Genomic DNA, 21,708 nt, shown 5'->3' with positions numbered 1-21,708 from the left:
CATGCTGGGAGGCCGAGGAAGGCAGATCAGTTGAGCCCAGGAGTTCAAGACCAGCCTGGTCAATGTGGTGAAACCCCCATCTCTATAAAAAATGCCAAAAAGAAGTACCTACGTGTGGTGGTACATACTTGTGGTCCCAGCTACTTGGGAGGCTGAGGTGGGAGGATCGCTTGAGCCCAGGAGTTCGGGTTTGCAGTGAGCCATGATTGCACCGCTGCACTCCAGCCTGGGCAACAAAACAAGACCCTGCCTCAAAAGAAGCAGCAGCAGCAGGAGGATGAAAGAGACAAATGGAGTGGTGTCATTATGTGTTGTTCAGGGTTATAAACGGGAATAGATGAATACTTGGAAGGGTGTTGAGATGGTCAGGGATTAGAAAATGCATGAAGTGCTGAATGCGGTGGCTCATGGCTGTAATCCCAGCACTTTGGGAGCCCAAGGCGGGAGGATCACTTGAGGTCAGGAGTTCGAGACCAGCTTGGCCGACATGGTGAAATCCCATCCCTACTAAAAATACAAAAATTAGCTGGGTGTGGTGGCACGTGCCTGTAATCCCAGCTACTTGGAAGGCTGAGGCAGGAGAATCGCTTGAACTGGAAGTTAGAGACTGCAGTGAGCCAAGATCACATTGCTGCACTCCAGCATGGGCAACAGAGTAAGACCCTATCCCCACCACTAAAAAATAAAAAGAAACTGCATGAAGTTGTCACTATCCCAGCTGTAACGGGCAAGAGAAAAGGAAGCAGTAGGTGTTATAAGAGCCCCAGAAGAGAAGGAACCATGGTCGACCATAGTGTCTGGGAGGGAGGTAGCAGGGGAAGAAATCGTAGTCTCTCCCCTCCCACACTCTGTCTTCTGCTGGTGCCCCTCCTCCTGGCTGAACCCATCTGGAAATCAAACGACAGAGAGCCCAGGAGAGGAGGTCTGCAGAGGAGAGTCTGTTGTGCAGGACACACAGTATGGCAACTGGAGAATGGATCTGGAGAGATCAATGGACAGGGACACAGGCTACATTAGCAAAGGCAGGCAAGGAAGGCTTCTCGGAGGTGGTGACACATGAGCAACTCCTCAGTAAAGTTCTTCCTGGCAGAGGATGTAAATCCCTGCAACAAGCAACCAATGGACCATGTGGGGTTTTCTCATCTGGGAAGGCTTTGAGGAAGGGCATGCATTTCTTTGAGTTGGCTTCAGGTCCTGGATAAACCAGACTAGGTAATTTCTCAAGGTCTTTTCTGGTCCAGGAAGTCTCCAGTTCTTAAATAAAGCAGATTTTTATACTCAGGCAGCAGGAATTGAACTCACATTTCTAAAATAAAACTCTCTTTTCAGACTTTTTTTTTTTTTTCTTTTTTTATTTTTTGAGACACAGTCTCACTCTGTTGCCAGGCTGGAGTGCAGTGGCAGGATCTCGGCTCACTGCAACCTCTGTCTTCCAAGTTCAAGCAATTCTCCTGCCTCAGGCTCCCAAGTAGCTGGGACTACAGGCGAGCACCATCACGTCTGGCTAATTTTTGTATTTTTAGTAGAGATGGGGTTTTACCATGTTGGCCAGGATGGTCTGGATCTCTTGACTTCGTGATTCGCCCACCTCGGCCTCCCAAAGTGCTGTAATTACGAGCATGAGCCACCGTGCCCGGCTTCTTTTCAGACATTTTAAAGCACACTTAGGTTGCATGGTGCACAGAAAGTTTTAAAAATCATATAATGTGTGTGATTGTTTTGCCTGGCTTTTGTAGGAGTTAAAAATCAAGCAATAAACAGGCATCTTGGGCTTCTGGAGATAGGACTGGCACTATGTCAGGTCCAGAGCTTTCATCCAACCAAGACCTGAGGCTCAGAGAGTGAAGCATCTTGTTCAAGGCCGCACAACAATGCTGCATCCCAGAACACCGAGGAAAGAGGAGGCGATAAGGACAACAGAGAGAAACACGCAGATTTACTTTGAGTGTCTCTGTTGCCTCTGAATGGGGGGACACTGTCAATGTCATGAACAGTAACCTCTAAGCCCTTGTCCTCCCCTGCAGCAGACAGCTGAGCTCCCCAGAGAAAATAACCCACTTAATCACATTCTACCTGGGGAGGAATTTGCTAAAGACAGTCTGCCTCCTCAGCAGGCAGTGTGCCTCAGTAGGGGGAAGTGCTTTCTGGAGTCTATGTCCACTAAAGATGGAGAGGACAGCTGGCCTTGCTGGAGAGGCAGGAACGCACCATTGGTAAAAATACACAGGCTCAGTATTCAGTGCAGATTCAGAATCATGGCTCTGTTATTTGCTGTGTGAGCTTGAGCCAATCGATTCACCTCTCTGAGCCTTAGTTTCCTCATTGTAAAACGGAGATAATGGTACCAACCCCAGGGTTGCTGAGTGTTTAAATGTGAAGTCCTTATCATGGCACTGGACTGAGTAAGCACCCGAAAAATATTTATTATTCATGAGATGTTGCACATGAAGCTGTCAGCACAACGTCTAACACACAGCAGACACCAGGTAAAAGGTGTCTCTTCCTGGCCAACATGGTGAAACCCTGCCCCTACTAAAAATACAAAAATTAGCTGGGCTTGGTGGCACATGCCTGCAGTCCCAGCTACTTGGGAGGCTGACGTAGGAGAATCACTTGAACCTGGGAGGCAGAGTTTGCAGTGAGCTGAGATTGTGCCACTGCACTCTGGCCTAGTGACAGAGCGAGACTCTGTCTAAAAAACAAGGTGTCGGCCGGGCGCGGTGGCTCAAGCCTGTAATCCCAGCACTTTGGGAGGCCGAGATGGGCGGATCACAAAGTCAGGAGATCGAGACCATCCTGGCTAACACGGTGAAACCCCGTCTCTATTAAAAAATACAAAAAACTAGCCGGCCAAGGTGGCGGGCACCTGTAGTCCCAGCTACTCGGGAGGCTGAGGCAGGAGAATGGCGTGAACCCGGGAGGCGGAGCTTGCAGTGAGCTGAGATCCGGCCACTGCACTCCAGCCTGGGCGACAGAGCGAGACTCCGTCTCAAAAAAAAAAAGAAAAACAAGGTGTCTACTGCCATCATCATCATCATCATCACTGTTAATCCAGAAAATAGATACTGCAATTCAGACAGTCACCAAACATCCTCTTTCATCCGCTCAGACATAGCCCTGCTTTAAGAAAACCCCAAGGCTGGGTGTGGTGGCTCACACCTGTAATCCCAGAACTCTGGGAGGTCAAGGCCTGAGGATCACCTGAGGTCAGGAGTTTGAGACCAGCCTGACCAACATGCAGAAACCAAATCTCTACTAAAAATACAAAAAAATTAGCTGGATGTGGTGGCGCATGCCTGTAATCCCAGCTACTTGGGAGGCTGAGGCAGGAGAATCGTTTGAACCCGAGAGATGGAGGTTGTGGTGAGCCGAGATCGCACTATAGCACTCCAGCCTGGGCAACAAGAGCGAAACTGTCTTGAGTAAATAAATAAATAAGAAAACCACAAATACAAAGCCCCAAGCTAGCACATCTAGGGAGCAATTCGTTGCCACAAACAGCAGCTCTCTTCTGCAGATGGAGTCTCTAGATGGGGGACTTCCAGTAGCAGGTCCCTCCTGGGTGTAGAAATTGGAGGCTCCGGGGCTGCCAGCTTTCTGGAGAGGAATCTGGGAAGTGAGACCCTCTGGACTCCCTGTACAGATGAGGGGGGGCCAAGCCCCCAAAGTCCTGCTCACCTTGCCAGTGCCATGGGGGACAGCACCTTGTCAGGAAGAGGAGGAAAGTCCCCAGGAGTTGTCATTACCGGAAGTCCCAAAGGGTCACCTCAGCACTTCCACATTTGTAAGATCCAGAAAGCGACCCCAGGTTTGGGCCAAGGAGACTGCCAAGGAATACCGTCCTTCTCGCTCCCCTTCCTCCCTTCCTGTGGTTCTTCTTTCCCTCCCTTCTTCCTTTCACTCACTCTTTCATTCCATAAAAATTTATTGCATACCAACATGTGCCAAGCACAATTCTATGTACTAGAGATTTTTTTTTTTAACAGAAGAAGGCGGAACTAAGATAGACCCCACCTTCTTCCTCACCCCAAGCATCTCTCAGACCTCAGACTACCAAGTGTGAAGCATATTTTCATTCTGCATAAAATCCCACAATTCTGTGATATGCCCACGATCACGACAGGCTCACAGAAGGCACCACCTCGTAGCTGCTGTGACGAGAAAATGAGGTCACACAGTAAGCACTCGATAAATGTTGGCTGTTATTATTCTATACGAGGCTCTGTGCTTAAAACTTCATACACCCACCTTTTTCATACTCATAGCAGCCCTGGGAAGTGGGTACTAATTTTCTCCCAGTGGTATAGATTCAGAAATGGCCCAAAGAAATGAAGTGACTTGCTCAGTGTTAGTGTAGAGGCTGGGATTTGAAGTCAGGCAACCTGGCTCTGGATTCCACTCTTTCTCTCTCTGTCTCTCTCTCTCTGGCTGGTCTGGAAAACTCCTGGAACTCCTGGCCTCAAGCAATTCTCCAGCCTCGGCCTCCCAAAGGGCTGAGATTACAGGGGTAAGCCCACACCTGACCAGGCAAGAATTCACTCTCTTAAACCACTATCGGCACCAGCTGACCCCAGGTGGCCTCCCTGCCAAGCTTGTCACTTGTTTGGGCATTTCTTTTTTGGTGAAACTGCTGAGTGGCAGTGGCTGTGCGACCCTCACTAAGCCAATGGCATGCTCTCTCGAAATTTGGATCTTGAACAGTGGGGCAAGGATGGAAAGATGAAGGCACTCTGACCTCACAGCTCCTCCTGCCAGGACCTTTCTCTCCAGCCTTCCCCTTGAGTTCGTGGCTCCCCCATAACCCCTCGGGTAAATTCCATTTTGTCTTAAGTTAACCCAACTTGGATTCTGCCGCCTGCACTGGAGGATCCCCGTTCGACCACACTACTTCCCACTTAACTGGCACACGATGCCCCTTCGCCATTCGTTGGCAGGAGCAGAGGCCCTCACTGCAGTTGGACATGCCAGGGATTGGGGAGGGGATGTCTAATACTTACGTGCCATCAATTTTCTCCATGCCGTGGAAGAAGCTGATGCAGTCTGACGTATTTCTCAGGTTAAAGCACTTCTCATCGATGCACTGCGCCGAGCTTTTGTCCTCGAGGTCCCTCTCCAGTGCGTGTTGAGCATCTCGGTTATCCCTGCAGGGAGGGAGGAGTCATTCCTGGACTGTGCACCTGCCCAGAATTCCCAGCCTGGGCCACACAGCAGGTGTGTGTTACAAGCCCTGGCCCCCCAGGTAGCCCCCCAGTAGCTTCTCAGTTCTCTTCCCACCTCAATGCCCCATCACATACCCAGAGGCTCCCCCCAGTCCAAACAGATTTGCCCTTTATTCTTTTTTTTTTTTTCCAGAGTCTCACTTTGTCAACCGGGTTGGACTGCAGTGGTGCAGTCATGGTTTACTGCAGCCTTGAGCTCCCAGGCTCAAGCACTCTTCCCACCTCAGTCTCCTGAGTAGCTGGGACTACAGGCATGCAGCCACCAGCCCGATTAACTTTTTAAATATTTTGTAGACACGGTCTTGCTGTGTTGTGCAAGCTGGTCTTGAACTCCTAGGCTCAAGCGATCCTCCTGCCTCAGTTTCCCAAAGTGTTGAGATTACAGGTGTAAGCCACCACACCTGGCCCCTGTTGTCCTTTAGAAGAAGGATGGGTAAGCATTTACTGTAAAGGGTTGCATGATAAACATTTTAGGCTTTGTGGGTCATATGGTCTCTGTTGCAACTACTGAACTGTGCACGAAAGCAGTCACAGATATGCAAAAATGGTTGTGGCTTCATCTCAATAAAACTTTATTTACAAAAACAGATTGTGGGCCAGATTTGTCCCTCCAGCTGTAGCTTGCTGACCTAATTTAGAAGATATCAACCCATACTTTGGACAAAGTCTGATGCAAGTCTAATCATTTCGTAAATCCATCATTGTGTCTGACCCCATGCTGGGCACCAAGGGATGAGACATGAATAAGACGACACAGTCACTGCCTTCAAGTTGCTCACAGATTTGTGTGAACACATACAAATATAGATAGATAGATAGATAGATAGATACAGAACAGAATGGTAAGGGCATTGTGCAGGTTTGAAAATACAAAATAACACAGAGGAGGAAACCGTTAAATGAGGATGAGAGGGTGGTCAGGGAAGGCTTTCCAAGGAGGTGTCTGAGCTGGGTTTTCACAATACATTGGAGTAGACATTATGGGGGAATTGCTGCTGGGGGAATGAGAATTCTAAGCCGAGAACATCACACGTGCCAACGCAGAGAAGCTAGAAACACCAGATGTTTAGGGACCTTGGGATCAGGAACTGGGCGGAGTCAGGGGCTAGGTTAGGACAGGGATTGGGTGGGGTCAGGGACTAGATGGAGTCAGGGACTGGGTGAAGACAGGGATTGGGTGGATTCAGGGACTGGGCGGGGCCGGGGGCTAGGTGAAGCCAGGAATTGGGTAGGGTTGGGGCTGGGCGGGGTCAGAGACTGGGCCGAGGTAAAGAGAGGACAATGGATCGGGGCCAGGGCTTAAGCCAGGAGGGCTGCTTGGTATCTTGGCTAAGATACTTAGACTTAAAGATTACTGCCAAATTCCAGACATTTGAGAACCACTTCCATGATTCTTGTCAAATACCAAACTCTACTTATTTTTTCTTTTTAAAATCACTTTTATTTAATTAATTCATTTTTTTGAGATGGAGTTTCCCTCTTGTGGCTTAGGCTGGAGTGCAGTGGCAGGATCTCAGCTCACTGCAACCTCCGCCTCCTGGGTTCAAGGGGTTCTCCCACCTCAGTCTCCCTAGTAGCTGGGATTACAGGCACCCGCCACCACTTCTGGCTGATTTTTGTTTTTTTTTAGTAGAGACGGGGTTTCATCATGTTGGCCAGGTTGGTCTTGAACTCCTGACCTCAGGCGATCCACCCGCCTTGGCCTCCCAAAGTGCTGGGATTATAGGTGTGAGCCACCGCATTTGGCCTAAAATCACTTTTAAAATGTAAATAAATGTATGATAAAAGGAAATTTACATCCCTGTCTTTAAAGAAAAACCCATCACCCTTTCCATTGATAGAAGATCTCCTCAGACCTAAATATTAATACTAAGTAGGCACTCACTAAATATTAATAAATATGAATACTAAGTAGGCACTCACTAAATATTAATAAATATTAATACCAAGTAGGCACTTACTAAATCCTAGCTAGAATCTACTTCTTCCAGAAGGTTCTAAGCCTGGACCTTTTTCTGTTTCTCTGTTGGCTGAAAAAAGAGAGATCAGTTGATGTCACAGACTCGTAAGCGGCAGCTGAAACTTTGCCTTGGCGTGTTTAGAAGAATTGTAAGAGTGGAGAACGGAATAACTTCCATTAAGTGAGGATATGTCAGACACCAGCTAAACTGAGTGTCTCTGTTCTCTGTCTGTCTGTCTTTCTCTCTCTCTCCCTCCCTTCTTGTGTCTGTGTCTCTGTCTCTCCAACCTTTGTCTCCTTCTTGGTTTCTCTCTGTCTCAGCCTCTGTGTGTCTCTCTGGGTCTCTCCCTCCCTCTCCTCCATCTATATCTTTTTTTTTTATGTTTTTTTTTTTTTTCTGCTATGGATGTTCGTTGCGGGTGAGGGATTTCTAGCAGGCCAGGAGCCAGCAAGTGAAATCCTGACAGTAGTGGGGGTTCCCACCTATTAGGAAGCATGGGTCATGTCGGAGCAGGAGGAACCCCTGACCCAGGGCCCTTGGGGTTTCCAAATTGGCAGAGCCCTGGAGAAATGGGGCCCTGTCCTGCTGAATGAGCTGGAATGTGAAGCAAGGCCAGGATGTGGAAAGCAAACACGTCAGAGAATTAGAGGGAAACCTGGGGGCCTCAGAGTCCAGCGTGTCCAGCTGCCTGGCCCTTGCCATGAGGCCTGGGGAAAGAGGAGGCAGTCCTGTTCTCCCTACTTGGCCCACAACTACGGGCCGGACCAGTGCCAAGCTCACCCTGCTGTCAGCCCACCAGGAAAAGCCCAAACGTGACTCCTCTGTCAGGAGGAGCCTTTTCTCACCTGGTGCGGCAAGGACACCACCCTGCCCAGATGCAGGCCTCAGGCTTCGCAAAAAACCATAAGCCAACAGCCTGGTGCTGGCCCCCTGAGCAGTTCAGCGGCAGAGCTTCCCCAAGCGGGTGAGGACACACCAGACTCTGCCTGGCTAATGAGGTTCTGGCCAGCTCTCAGTTAATCAGTATAATCCCAATCCCTCTGGCAGCACAAGCTGCCTCCCTGTGAGATGGCAGGAGTCATCTGACACACAGCCACTGCCCAGCGACAAACAGTCTCCATCCAGGGTGGCTCGGCCTCCAGTCTCCACAAAGAGAAATGCCGCCCTCGCCTGCTCTCATCTTCTCCCTCACTCACTCTGTGCTTGCTTTCTCTCTCTCTTGCTCTTGCTGTCTGCCTCAGTTGCTCTCATCTCTCTCAGTCTCTATCTAAGCTCAAACATCTCCCTCTCTCTTTCTCTCTTCTCTCTCTCTCTTTCTCTCTTTGAGATAGTCTTGCTCTGTGGCCTGGGCTGGAGTGCAGTGGCGTGATCTTGGCTCACTACAACCTCTGCCTCCTGGGTTCAAGCCATTCTCCTGCCTCAGCCCCCGAGTAGCTAGGATTAGAGACATGCGTCACCTCCCAGCTAATTTTGTGTTTTTAGTAGAGACAGGGTTTCACCATTTTGGCCAGGCTGGTCTCGAACTCCTGACCGCAACTGACCCACCCACCTCAGCCTCCCAAAGTGCTGGAATTACAGGCGTGGGCCACCGCATCCAGTCTCTTGTCCTCTTTCTCCATATCTGTCTCTCCCCATCTCTTTGCCTTTCTCTGTCTCTGTCTCGTCTCTTGATTTCGCTTTCTGGCATATCTGACTCTGTGCCTCTCTGTCCCTCTGTCTCCCTATTCCCCATTCCTGTCTCTGTTTATCTCTTCATGTCTGTCTCTTTTGATGTCAGTGCTCATCTCTCTGTGTGTCTCTCAGTCTCTGGGACTGTCTCCATCTGACTCAGTCTCCCCGGTTCTCCCAGCTCCCCTGGCCTCTGGTTGCATCATCTGGGGTTGCACAAGCAGCCTCCTGACCCCAGTCTCAGGATTTCTCCTCTGAGGTCCAGCTCCCCACTTCAAATCTGTGATTGGTTCACTCTGCTGGCTCAAACTGCACCACTTCCCAAACGTCAGCCCTCCTGTCCCCACCAGCGCCACGGTTTGTCACATCCCATGGCAGCTACAAATGGAAAACCACTCTCTCTTGCCATAAATAGAAGATCACAAAAATAACTGGAAGAAAGAACAGAATAGAGAGCCCAGAAATAAATCCAGGCATTTACAGTCAATTGATTTTCAGCAAAGATGCCAAGAACACACAATGGAGAAAGGACAGCTTCTTCCTTTCTTTCTTTCCCAATACCATGTATAAATGGTATTGATACAAGTGGAAATGTACATGCCGAAGAATAAGTTAGAGCTCTATCTCACACCGTAAACAAAAATCAACTCAAAATAGATTAAAGATTAGCCGGGCATGGTGGCGGGCACATGTAACCCCTGCTACTCAGGAGGCCGAGGCAGGAGAATCACTTGAACCTGGGAGGAGGAGGTTGCAGTGAACCGAGATTGCACCACTGCACTCCAGCCTGGGTGACAGAGGGAGACTCCATCTCAACAACAACAACAACAAAAATAGATTAAAGACTAAAATGTAACACCTGAAACAGTAAAACTACTAGAAGAAAACATAGGGGAAAAGTTCCATGACATTCGTCTGGACAATGACCCCAGTAGCACAGGAAGTCAAAGCAAAAATAGACAAATGAGATTACATCAAACTAAAAAGCTTCTGCACAGCAAACAAAACAGTCAAGAGAGTGAAGAGACAACCTAAGAAATGGGAGAAAATATTTGCAAACTATACCTCTGATAAGGGGTTACTATCCAAAATATATAAGGAACTCAATAGCAAGAAAACAACCTAGCTTTAAAATGGGCAGTTATTGTGGCACAATTTACGATAGCCAGGACATGAAATCACCCTAGGTGTCTCATAATAGATGAATGGATGAAGAAAATGTGGCATGTATACACAATAGAATACTAGTCAGCCTTGAAAAAGAAGGAAATCCTGTCATTTGCGACAACATGGATGAGCCTTATTTCAACGTAAAGTGAAATAAGTCAGGCACAGACAAATATCTCATGATCTCCCCATATATGTGGAATCTAAAACAATCGAACTAATAAAAGCACAGAGTAGAATGGTGGTTACTAGAGGCTGGGGATGGGGGATTGAGGAGATGTTGGTCAAAGAGTACAAATTTCAGTTCGTCAGGGGGAATAAGTTCCAGAGACATGGTGTCCATAGTTAATAACAGTGTACTGTGTACTTGAAAATTACTGAGATTTTAACTGTTCTTGCCACAAAAAATAAGTATGTGAGGTAACATATATGTTAAGTAGTTCAAATTAGTTCAATATTTTGAAACATAAATGTAATTTCAAAGCATCATGTTTTATATGACACAGCATATACCACTTTTGTCAATTAAAAATGAATAAGTAATTTAAAAAAATAAGTGCAAGAAAAATGCAATAAAACAAAGACACTGGCCTGTCCCAATTCTCCCTTTGTTAAAGTTTGCCTGTTTAAATAAGAGTATTTAGGCCGGGCGCAGTGACTCATGCCTATAATCTCAGCACTTTGGGAGCCTGAGGTGGGCAGATCACCTGAGGTCAGGAGTTTGAGACCAGCCTGGCCAACATGGAGAAACACTGTCTCTACTAAAAACACAAAAAAATAGCTGGGTGTGGTGGTACGGGCCTGTAATCCCAGCTACTCGGGAGACTGATGCCAGAGATACTCATGAATCTGAGAGGTGGAGGTTGCAGTGAGCTGAGCCCGCACCACTGCACTCCCGCCTGGACGGCAGAGTAAGACTTCGTCTCAAACAAACAAACAAATAAATATGAATATTTAAGGAATTTTATTTACTGAATTGATTATTATTTTTTTTTTTGAGCTTTTGCGGGTACATAGTAGGTGTATATATTTGTGGGAGATATTTTGATACAGGCGTGCAATTTGTAACAATCACATTAGGGTAACTGGGGTATCCATCCCCTCCAGCATTTATCATTTCTTTGTGTCACAAACATTCCCATTTATACTCTTTCAGCTATTTTTAAATGTGCAATAAATTACTGTTGACTGTAGTCGCCCTGCTGTGCTTAAGGTTTTTTTTTTTAAGCAAATCGATTTATAGACAAACTATAGGTACCAGTCGTCCTGGTGACAGGTGGAATTGTGAGAAATTAGGACAGGGGCACACAAACTATCAAACTTCAACTCTGTTTTTGTCCTTTCAGCCATCATCCCTCCTGCTATATTTGCATCTTCTCTGTACACCTCCACCCTGATGTCTTTCTAGGGGTCTGCGATGTGTCTGTCCCTGACCAAGCTCTTTGCTCTAAGGGTAACTTGTCTGTGATGTCTTTCTTCCTAACATCCAGCACTAACCCCTTCGGGGGTCCAAGGGCTCCTAGAGGAGGAGGCGGGTTCTGGGTACAGCAAACCAATACGTGTGCTCCCAGGGCTGCTTTGGAAGCTGCCCGGCCCCTCTGCATCCACCCCAGCCGCCCATGTGCACCAGGCAGGGGGACGGACAGCCACTGCCAGGTTGCCAGTCTGTCCCATGCTTTCTGTGTCTCTGTGTCAAGAGTGAATGAAGTGGAAAAACCAGCAGAGCAGCGTGCCCTGAAAGAGTTAAAGTTGAGTGCCAGATACAGGTTGGAGGTGAGGCAGCTGCTTCCAGGGGTAGCTGGTGCCAAGGGCTTAGCTATGGGCCCCAAGCCCTGTAAAACTTGTCTCCCTTTAATTATGAGGGGGGGCCCCGGGCTTGTCGAGATACTGGTTACATAACCTTGTAAGAACAAAAAGCTGATTTCTTTTGAAGACTTCTGGCTCAATGCATCCACCAGCTCCCTTCTAGAGGTGCCCAGCCCCTGGTCGAGCTACCTAATACCACCCACCCTCTGTCCTCTCCCAAGGTTCAGAACTCAAATGGGGAAGCCACAGGCTAAGAGGGGCTTCAGGGAGGCCAGTTGCCTCTTGCCGGGGCTCTCGTTGTAAGCAAGAGTAACAAGCGATGCACCGGCTTGTGAGAGTCAGTTGTGCACGTCTCAGTAACATCAGATTAGCAGCTTAAAATCAGCCATTGTGGTAGCATTTACACCACCCAAACTGGCTGATCCTATGTTCAGGACTCTTTTTTTTCCCCCCAGAAAGCTGGTTGTTGAACATTTACCAGCACACCACTGACCAAAAGAACCACACAGAGACAAGTGGGCCCCTCTGGCTTGTCCCCCAGTAACCTGGGAGTCCCAAAACAAACCCCAAGGAGAGGGAATTAAAAAAAAAAAAAAAAAAAAAGCCCTTACCGCATCTGGAGATCAATCCTTTGAGCTAATTGTCTCATCTGTTGCTGACAACATTTTAGCAAATCCACTTCCTGAAATGAAAAATGTCAGAAAGAGCGGTGCCTCTTAGAACCTCAGTCTTGTCTCTCAAGCCAGAGCCCTCACTTCTCCCCTCCGCTCTCACTGACCACCCTCAACCCCAGGAGGTGAAATGTCAGCGTGGGGCCCCTGCCTCAATCCACGTGACCCCAGGGCCAGGCAGCTAAGAGTTGATTATGGAGGCTCCACCATTTTTTTCTTTTTTTTTGCCCTACTTTCTTTTTATAGACTCCCAGAAAAAAAGAAAATTTAGCACCTACTATGTGCCAAGCACTCATTTATAGATTATTTTATCATTACATCAAATAATGCATATGAAGTAGTATAGCCTATGACATATAGTAGGTGCTCAATAAACACTAGTTTTTATTATTAGTAGCAGTATATTATTATCATGCCTATTTTGGAGATGAAAAGACTGAGAGTCAAATAACTCCATTTCTCCCTGTTCCTAAATTGCAAACTAGGCCTTCACCCATGCTTCCTGAGCCCTAGCTTTCCACAGGGTGACACATGTGGCTTCTGCTCCTGACAGGTAGCTCAGTAATTTCTCTGACCTGCTGGCCTTCCCGCCTCCTTCCGGGGGCTGGGCAGACCTAAGAGATGCCTTACCCGGATAAGGTTTTTCTCCACGTTGTCATGGACCAAATCAATCCCAATCCTCTTCTCTCGATGGTACAGACACTCCAAGGCCACCTGTGAGAAGCAGCATGATGAGCTTATTCTTCCTGCATCTGTATGCAGACCCTGAGCAGAAGGCACTCACATCCACCCTTGCCACAATCTCTTCCTTTCTCCCGGAAACCTGGGTGCTTCATGTGACCTCATTACTGTGCATTGGATGGGCTTCTGCCTCCCCTTCTCACTGGATGAGAGCTGTGGGTTGCCATATGACCAATGCATGTGGAGATGCAAGGCCCATGTAGAGAAGGCAGGACAAAGTAGTATCTCAAGAACCAATTTGGATTCCCATAATTGCATCAGCAGCCCCAAGCCTTCCCAAAATACAATAATACATAGAGTAAAACTTCACAATAATTTCAGATAAGATGGTGTTGGCTGCCATCCTCCATGTAGCTTCTCTTCTGACTTCAGTCGGGGCTTGGCCACTTCCTATTGTGTGCACTTGGACCAATTACTTAACCTCTCTGCTGGTTTCCTCCTATGCTGATGAGTGCCATATTGGTGCCTATCTCGCAGGTCCATTGTGCAGGTGAAGTCGACTTGACAAGTGTAAATCACTGAGAACACTGCCCATAAATATTACCTGTGAATACGCATGAAAAACTCCTCTTTGCAGATCTCCCAGTGGAGGGACGGTTTGGGGAAGTGGTCAGGACAACCCTGCCACACAGCCCTGGGTCTTACAACTCTCATGCAGACCTGGGCAGAGCAGAAGAGAGGACAGGAAAAGGGGCCTTTCAGGGGTGCTCTATGATAGGAAGCTGACGAGCAGCAGCAATTGGCATACCAGCCCGTGATGTCACAAAGGGCCCAGGATCCGAAGGAAGCAGGACGTCAAGGTCTGGATGTCAGGATGCAAATGTATGTGAGAACTCAGAAACGGGAGGGGGTCACTGACCCGTGCCACAAGGATTTCCAGAACCCCTTCTGTGAGTCGTGCTCTGCTGAGGTGGTGGGGATAGCACAATGAACCAGGCTGAGAGTCCCTGCTCTCATGCAGCCTGTGTTCTACTAGGGGAGAGAACTCCCATAAGAAAATCAGGCTGGGCACAGTGCCTCCCTCACGCCTGTAATCTCAACGCTTTGGGAAGCCAAGGTGGGAGGATCACTTGAGCTCAGGAGTTGGAGACCAGCCTGGGCAGCATAGCAAGACCCCATCTCTACAAAATTAACCAGGCGTGGTGGTGTGTGTCTATAGTCCCAGCTCCTCGGGAGGCTGAGGTTGGAGGATCTCTTGACTCCAGGAGGTCAAGCAATGAGCCAAAATCATGCCACTGCACTCCAGCCTGGGCAACAGAGCAAGACCCTGTCTCAAACAACAACAAACCAGGAACTCAATCATTTCCAATTGTGTGAAGGGCCAGGATGAAAATATTCAGGGTGATGTGAGTGGGTGAGGAGTAACCAGCAGAGTGGTCAGGGAGGAATTCTCTAAGGAGGAGAAGGACTGTGTCATGAGAAGCAAAGATGCAGACCTGGATAGAAATGCACCAGAAGGGAAAACAGCAGGTGCAAAGGCCCTGAGGTCAGCAGAGAAACAGACAGGAAGCCACTGGCACTGGATTAGAGGAAGTGAGACCAGAACAATAGTGGGGATAGGGGTTATGGGGAAGAATGCAGGAATTTGGGAATTAAGATGTTAATTTCTGGGAGGCCATCGAGGCAATCAGTGGCTGCTGTAAGGACAATGGGTTGGAAGGGAGCAGGAATTGGGAGACCAGGAAGGAGGTGGTTGACATTGTGCAGGGAGAGGCTGCCTGGACTGTGGGGGCAGCCTGGGAGATGGAATTGAGATGTTGATGGTCCCCCTGCCACCATGTGGCTGATCAGAGAAAGCCAGATGTGACCAGGCAGAGCTGGACTTTCTAGACAGGACGGGGGAGTGAAAAGAGAGTGGGAGGGAGAGCGGTAGGTTTGGGATGCTGCTGTAGGGCTCTGAAAAGCAGCCCTGCCCATCCTCCTTCCCAGGGAGAATCTGGGGTTGTATGGAATCTGCTCCCTGCATTCCACGGATTTGGACATCTCAGAGTGATGGAAACCTATGCCATGTCTCCCAGGAGGATCCGGAGGCAGGATCTCTCCTACAGAAGCCCCTGAAGCTGCAGGAGGCTTCCAGGCAAGAGGTCCTGAGTTCCCCACACACTCCAGGGAGCAGCCAGTCATCTTCCTGTGTGGCCAAAGTCAGTTCCCATAGGTGCTGCTGATTCCTTACCCAGTGTCCACTCAACCCCTTCCATCACTTTCTCCTGGATGCTATGAGAAACATTCACTTATCCAGACCCCTTTGTATCCAGACCCAGGCATGAGTCACTGAGCCCAGTCACATTTAGATATTTACTCATTTATTCAGCATATATTTATTGCATGCCTACTCTGTGCTTCGCCCTGTCCTAGGCTGGGAATACATTCAAAACGTTAGTGTAAACAACATCAATCACTGCACTATCAGTGCAATATCAAAGCACTGATATTGGTCACTACAGACCCACACAGACATACAGGTGCCCTGCACTGAATAGCAGTCTTGAATACATCAGTGACAACACAGGCAAAAGTCTCTGCCTTGATGGAGACTATTCTATATCCTAATATTCAATCAAGTATATAGCATGTTAGAGGATAAGTATTATGGGGAAAAATAAGGCAGTTATGGGCCAGGTGCAGTGGCTCACGCCTGTAATCCCAGCACTCTGGTAGGTAGAGGTGGGCAGATCAGATCAAGACCAGCCTGGCTAACATAGCAAAACCCTGTCTTTACTAAAAATACAAAAATTAGCTGGCCATGGTGGCGGGCGCCTCTAATCCCAGCTCCTCGGGAGGCTGAGGCACGAGAGTCACTTGAACCCAGGAGGCGGAGGTCGCAGTGAGTCAAGATTGAGCCACTGCAGTCCAGCCTGGGTGACAGAGGAAGACTCTATGTAATAAATAAATAAATTAATTAATTAATTTTAAAAATCAGTTATTTTAAGTATGTGCTTTAAGGACCGGAACACACACATGCTCAGGCATGCATATGTATGCACACACTATCTCCATGAAACCCCTGCAACTCTGATGTAGCTTCAAGGAGAAAAGGAAATTCTATTGAGTCCAAGAAACCCTGATATGACTGGGATTATCCTGAATTGACTAAGATTGTATTACTGATCACATTCAGTGGTGCAGCTCAAACCGACCTGCAAGGTGCCTGCCACCTTGATCTTCAGTCGAAGGAAGTGGAATGAGCGTGCAGTATACCCATCACACGGCCGCAGCCCTGTCCCCAACCCTGTACTCACCTGCAATGGGCAGTTCACCTCATTGGCCGCGCACTCCAGCCGCCCCTTGACCGTCTCCAAGTTCTGGTTCTCAGTCAGAAGTCTGTCCAGCTCATAGCTCAGCTCCGACTTCCAGAAATTGATGTCTGACAGTCTCTGGCCGAGGTTCCGGGTGGTGCCCTGCTGCATCTGGTGCGTCAACTGGTCCTTGTCTTGCAAGAGCCTCACGGAGTCGTCCATCAGCCGGCTGGCCCACAGCCGGGAGGCCTCTGCCCCACGCACCTGCAGCTGGTTGGACTGGTCCCAGTCATGGGGGCTATAGCGAGAAAAGAGCGCTGAGCGCAGCGCGGGCAGGGTGGTGGGCGGCCGCAGGGTGCTGAGGCTCTCGTCTGGGCAGGTCTGAACGTTGGATATCTTGTAGAAGAGGCTAGGCCTCCATGAACTCAGGTAGCGGTACCCAGGCAGGTAGTAGGGCTGATAGCACTCCTGGATCACTGGATCCTGTACAGCTGGCAGCGAGGTCAAACCACAGCATTTCTTGGGGCCACAGTAACTGGCAGTCTGAGTGGTCCCAAGAAACTCCATCTTCCCCCAAGAGCCCCGCTGAGGCAAAACTCTGCTAAAGGATCCAAAGTCATCACCAGGAAACGGGAAAGTGCTTCTCTTGGGGACTGGCAGAACCTCTATGACTCAGCACTGGTGTCATAAAGCCTGGGGAGAGGGACTCTTAGGGGGCCTTTGCTCATTTACAGGCCAGCTGGGGCCACATTGTCCAAAACAAAAAGACAAAACAATGATCGGCAAAGTGAATGTGAGTTTCACAATCCACAGATTCGGTTGCAAGAAGTGACATTTTATCTTCCTATTAGAACGGAACTGTGTTCCCAGACCTAACTGGGCCCCATGGGAGGAAAATTAATGTAGTCTAGCCAGTGAATTCAATCAGCTTGGGCCAATTTGGTCAAAGCGAGTTATTTTCTTTCTTTCTTTGTCCCCAACACTGCATCAAAATGGCCCATCTGAGGTGAGGCATGGTGGCTTTTGCCTGTCACCTCAGCACTTTGGGAGGCTGCGGCTGGAGGATCGCTCGAGTACAGGAGTTACCAGTATGGGAGACTGGCCTGGGCAACGTATTGAGACCCTATCTCTACAGAAGAATTTTAAAATGAGCTGGGCACAGTGGCTGGTGTCTGCAGTCCCAGCTACTCAGGAGGCTGAGACAGGAGGATCACTTGAGTCCAGGAGGTGGAAGCGGCAGTCAGCTGTGATTGCTCCAACTGCACTCCAGCCTGGGTGACAGAGCAAGACTTTCTCCAAGAAAAAAGAAGGACCATTAGTACCATGGGATACCACTCAGCAATACTACTCAAAAGAGCACAAATGAATCTCAAATGTTAAGCTATGTGGAAGCAGCTAGGCTCAAAAGACGACATTGTGTATTAGTTCATGTATATGGCATTCTCGAAAAGACAAATCCATACAGAAAGAGGACAGATCAGTGGCTGCCAGGGTCTAGAGGTTGGGGTAGAGTTGCTGACTCCAAAGGAGCACAAGAAAATTGGGAAGGGCAAGACAGTATGTTCTAGATCTTAATTGTGTTGGTTACACATTTGCCGAAACCCATAGAAGTTTCCACTAAAAAGAGTAAATTTTACTGTACATCAATTATACTTCAATAAACCTGGTTTCTAAAAATAGAGGGAGGGATCTTGAGCATCAGGAGGCAGAGTCTATCATGTCTATTTTGCTCACCACTAAATTCCTGGCATCCAGAACACTACTGAATGAGTGAATGGATGGGTATCTAAAATGAGAGCTTTCTTGTTCCAGAGAAGTTATCAACTCTATATTCTGTAACAATTTTTTTTTTTTTTCCGGAGAGACAGTGATGCTCTGTTGCCCAGGCTGGAGTGCAGTTGTATGATCGTAGCTTACTGCAGCCTGAAACCCTTGGGCTCAAGTGATCCTTCTCCCTCAGCCTCCCAAGTAACTGGGACTACAGATGCATGCCATCATGCCTGGCTAATTTTTTTTTGTAGAGATGGGGATCTCACTATGTTGCCCAGCCTGGTCTCAAACTCCTGGCCTCAAGCGATCCTCCCGTCTTGGCCTCCCAAAGTGCTGGGATTATAGGCATGAGCCCTCCAGCCCCGCCCCACCACCACCACCCAGCCTATAACAATATTTTAATTACACCAAGAAACTTTCTTCCCTCTTTGGCCAGTGGGAGTAGCAACAAAGTGACAAGGTATAGAAAAAGAGGACTGCTTGATTTGTGGGGCTTCTTTCTGCTGTTGAAATGCGAAAGAGATGAATCTAACTCTCAAATGGTCTTCGTTAGTAGAGTATGATGTTCAATGGCAATTTTTCCCCAATCGCCTAAAATCAGGAGTGGGTATGAGAGGACGAAGGCAGCAAAAGTGAAGAAAAATAACATTTAGTAAGCACCTTCAATGCTCTTGCACTTTACATAGACTCATTTATTTCATTTCCACAGAAAACCTCTAAGGAAGGCTTCACACTCACATCTTCTCGTGTGGGATCAGAAAAGCAAGTGGGCCCCGGTCCTCCTGATGTTCACAACCCTTACCTCTCAGGATCTTCTAAGAGTCACATATGGGAGAGGCCTGCACACAGAAGGCAGCCAAGAAATTGATGAGAAAGATTCAGGTATTTTTTTAAGCACTAAATTGTTATGGTAATGTATTATTTTGGAGGGAAGTGTAGGGGGAGGCAAGGGGAAAAAAAGTTTTTTGTGTAACATCAACAAGTATAAAGTGAAATTTAGGGTTTCTCATCATCCTTGGCTTCTTGTAGCCTCCCCAGATATAACTAAAATAATATTAGTTATATTATTATTTTTCCAGAGATAATTCATACATATATCGCATATATATAGATGATATCATATATAACACACTATGATATTAATAAAATATCTAAAATATTTATAATAATATCAACTGTTAACACACAGTGTTACCACACTATGATGTTAATAAAATATTGATATTTATAATATCTAGTGTTAACACAAAGTGATATTAGTAAACTAACACATCTACAAATTCTAGTGTTAACACACTGTGATACTAATAAAACATCTATATTTATAAAATCTAGTGCTAACACGTGGTGTTAACACACAATGATATTAATAAAATCTCTGTATTTATAATACCTAGTGTTAACACACGATATTAACAAACTATGATATTTATAATATCTGATGTTTACAGTGTTAAAACACTATGATATTAAGAAAATATCTTGGCTGGGCATGGTGGCTCAAGTCTGTAATCCTAGCACTTTGGGAGGCCAAGACGGGCAGATCACGAGGTCAGGAAATCGAGACCATCCTGGCTAACACGGTGAAATCCCGTCTCTACCAAAAAAATACAAAAAACTAGCCGGGCGAGGTGGCGGGCGCCTGTAGTCCCAGCTACTTGGGAGGCTGAGGCAGGAGAATGGCCTAAACTCGGGAGGCGGAGCTTGCAGGTAGTAGAGATCCGGCCACTGCACCCTAGCCTGGGCGACAGAGAGAGACTCTGATTTATCATATCTAGTCATAACACACTATGGTATTAAGAAAGTATGTGTGATATTCACATGACCTTATGTTAACATACAGTGTAAACACACTATAATATTCATAAAATATCTGTGATAAATATAATATCTAGTGTTAACACACAGGGTTAATACATTATGATACTAATAAAATATCTATGATACTTATAATATCTAAAGTTAGCACACTGTGTTAACACACTATGATATTCATAAAATATCTACACTATTTATAACTAGTGTAAACACACAATGATATTAATAAAATATCTATGATATCTATAATATCTAGTGTTAACACACTATAATATTAAAAATATCTATGATATTTAAAATATCTAGTGTTAAAACACACTAAGATATTAATAAAATATCTGTCATATTTATAGTAGTTAGGGTTAATACACACTGTTAGCACACTATGATATTAATAAAATATCCATAATATTTATAATATATAGTTTTAACACACAAGGTTAACACACTATGATATTAATAAAATATCTATGATATCTATAATATCTAGTGTTAACACACTATAATATTAAAAATATCTATGATATTTAAAATATCTAGTGTTAAAACACACTAAGATATTAATAAAATATCTGTCATATTTATAGTAGTTAGGGTTAATACACACTGTTAGCACACTATGATATTAATAAAATATCCATAATATTTATAATATATAGTTTTAACACACAAGGTTAACACACTATGCTATTAATAAAATATCTATGACATTTATAATATTTCGTGTTAACACAGTATGATATTAATAAAATATATGTGATATTTATATTATCAAGTATTAACACACTATGACATTAATAAAATTTCCATGATATTTATAATATCTAGTGTTAACACACTATGATATTAATAAAATACCCAGTTAACACACTATGGTATTAATAAAATATCCATGGCATTTATCCTATCTATGATATTCATAATATCTAATGTTATCACAGGGTGCTAACACACTATGCCATTAAGAAAGTATCCATGACATTTGTAATATCTAGTGTTAACACACTAGGATATTAATGAAATACTCATAATATCTCACCCCCTGTGACATTAGGAGTAATATCTCCCTAGGATATTATGAATAATGTTACAGGGTGCCCACACATGATGTACACCTCTGTGATAGTAGAAGTCATGTCTCCCTTGGATATTACGAGTAATGTCACAGAGTGTCCACACACGGTGTATACCTCCTGTGACATTAGGAGTAATACCTCACTAGGATATTACAAATAATAGCACAGGGTGTACACACACGGTGTAAACCCCCTTTGACATTAGCAGTAATCTCTCCCTAGGATATCAGGAATAATATCACAGGGTGTACACATGGTATACACTTTCTATGACATTAGGAGTAATATCTCCCTAGAATATTCCAAATAATATCGAAGGGTGTACACACGATGCACATCCTCTGTGACATTAGGAGTAATATCTCCATAGGAGATTATGAATAATATCACAGTGTGTACACTCCCTGCGACATTAGGAGTAATATTTTCCTAGGACATTATGAATAATATCACAGGGTGTAATTCCCTGTGAAGTAATATCCCCCTAAAATATTATGAATGATATCACAGTGTGTACACCTCCTGTGATATTAGGATTAATACCTTTCTAGGATATTATGAATAATATCACAGGG

General features: G+C 46.2%; 1 protein-coding gene across 1 annotated transcript in view; it reads right to left on the bottom strand.

Annotated features, from left to right (window-relative positions):
- TEKT5 (tektin 5) overlaps positions 1–17,322 on the bottom strand; it is a 67,408-nt gene extending 50,086 nt beyond the window's left edge. Inside the window, exons 1-4 of the mRNA XM_033235770.1 lie at positions 16,473–17,322; positions 13,123–13,206; positions 12,433–12,503; positions 4,998–5,141 (exon numbers count right to left, since the gene is read on the bottom strand). Of these exons, the coding sequence (XP_033091661.1) occupies positions 4,998–5,141; positions 12,433–12,503; positions 13,123–13,206; positions 16,473–17,036 (863 nt within the window). The 5' untranslated portion in view covers positions 17,037–17,322. The remainder of the gene's footprint in view (positions 1–4,997; positions 5,142–12,432; positions 12,504–13,122; positions 13,207–16,472) is intronic.
- Between the last annotated feature and the right edge of the window lie 4,386 nt (positions 17,323–21,708).

The sequence above is a fragment of the Trachypithecus francoisi genome, unplaced genomic scaffold (assembly GCF_009764315.1).
Source record: "Trachypithecus francoisi isolate TF-2019V2 unplaced genomic scaffold, Tfra_2.0 Lachesis_group15, whole genome shotgun sequence".
In the NCBI taxonomy this organism is placed as follows: Eukaryota; Metazoa; Chordata; class Mammalia; order Primates; family Cercopithecidae; genus Trachypithecus; species Trachypithecus francoisi.
Note: the sequence above shows the minus strand (reverse complement) of the source record. Positions and strands in the feature narration are given on the sequence as shown.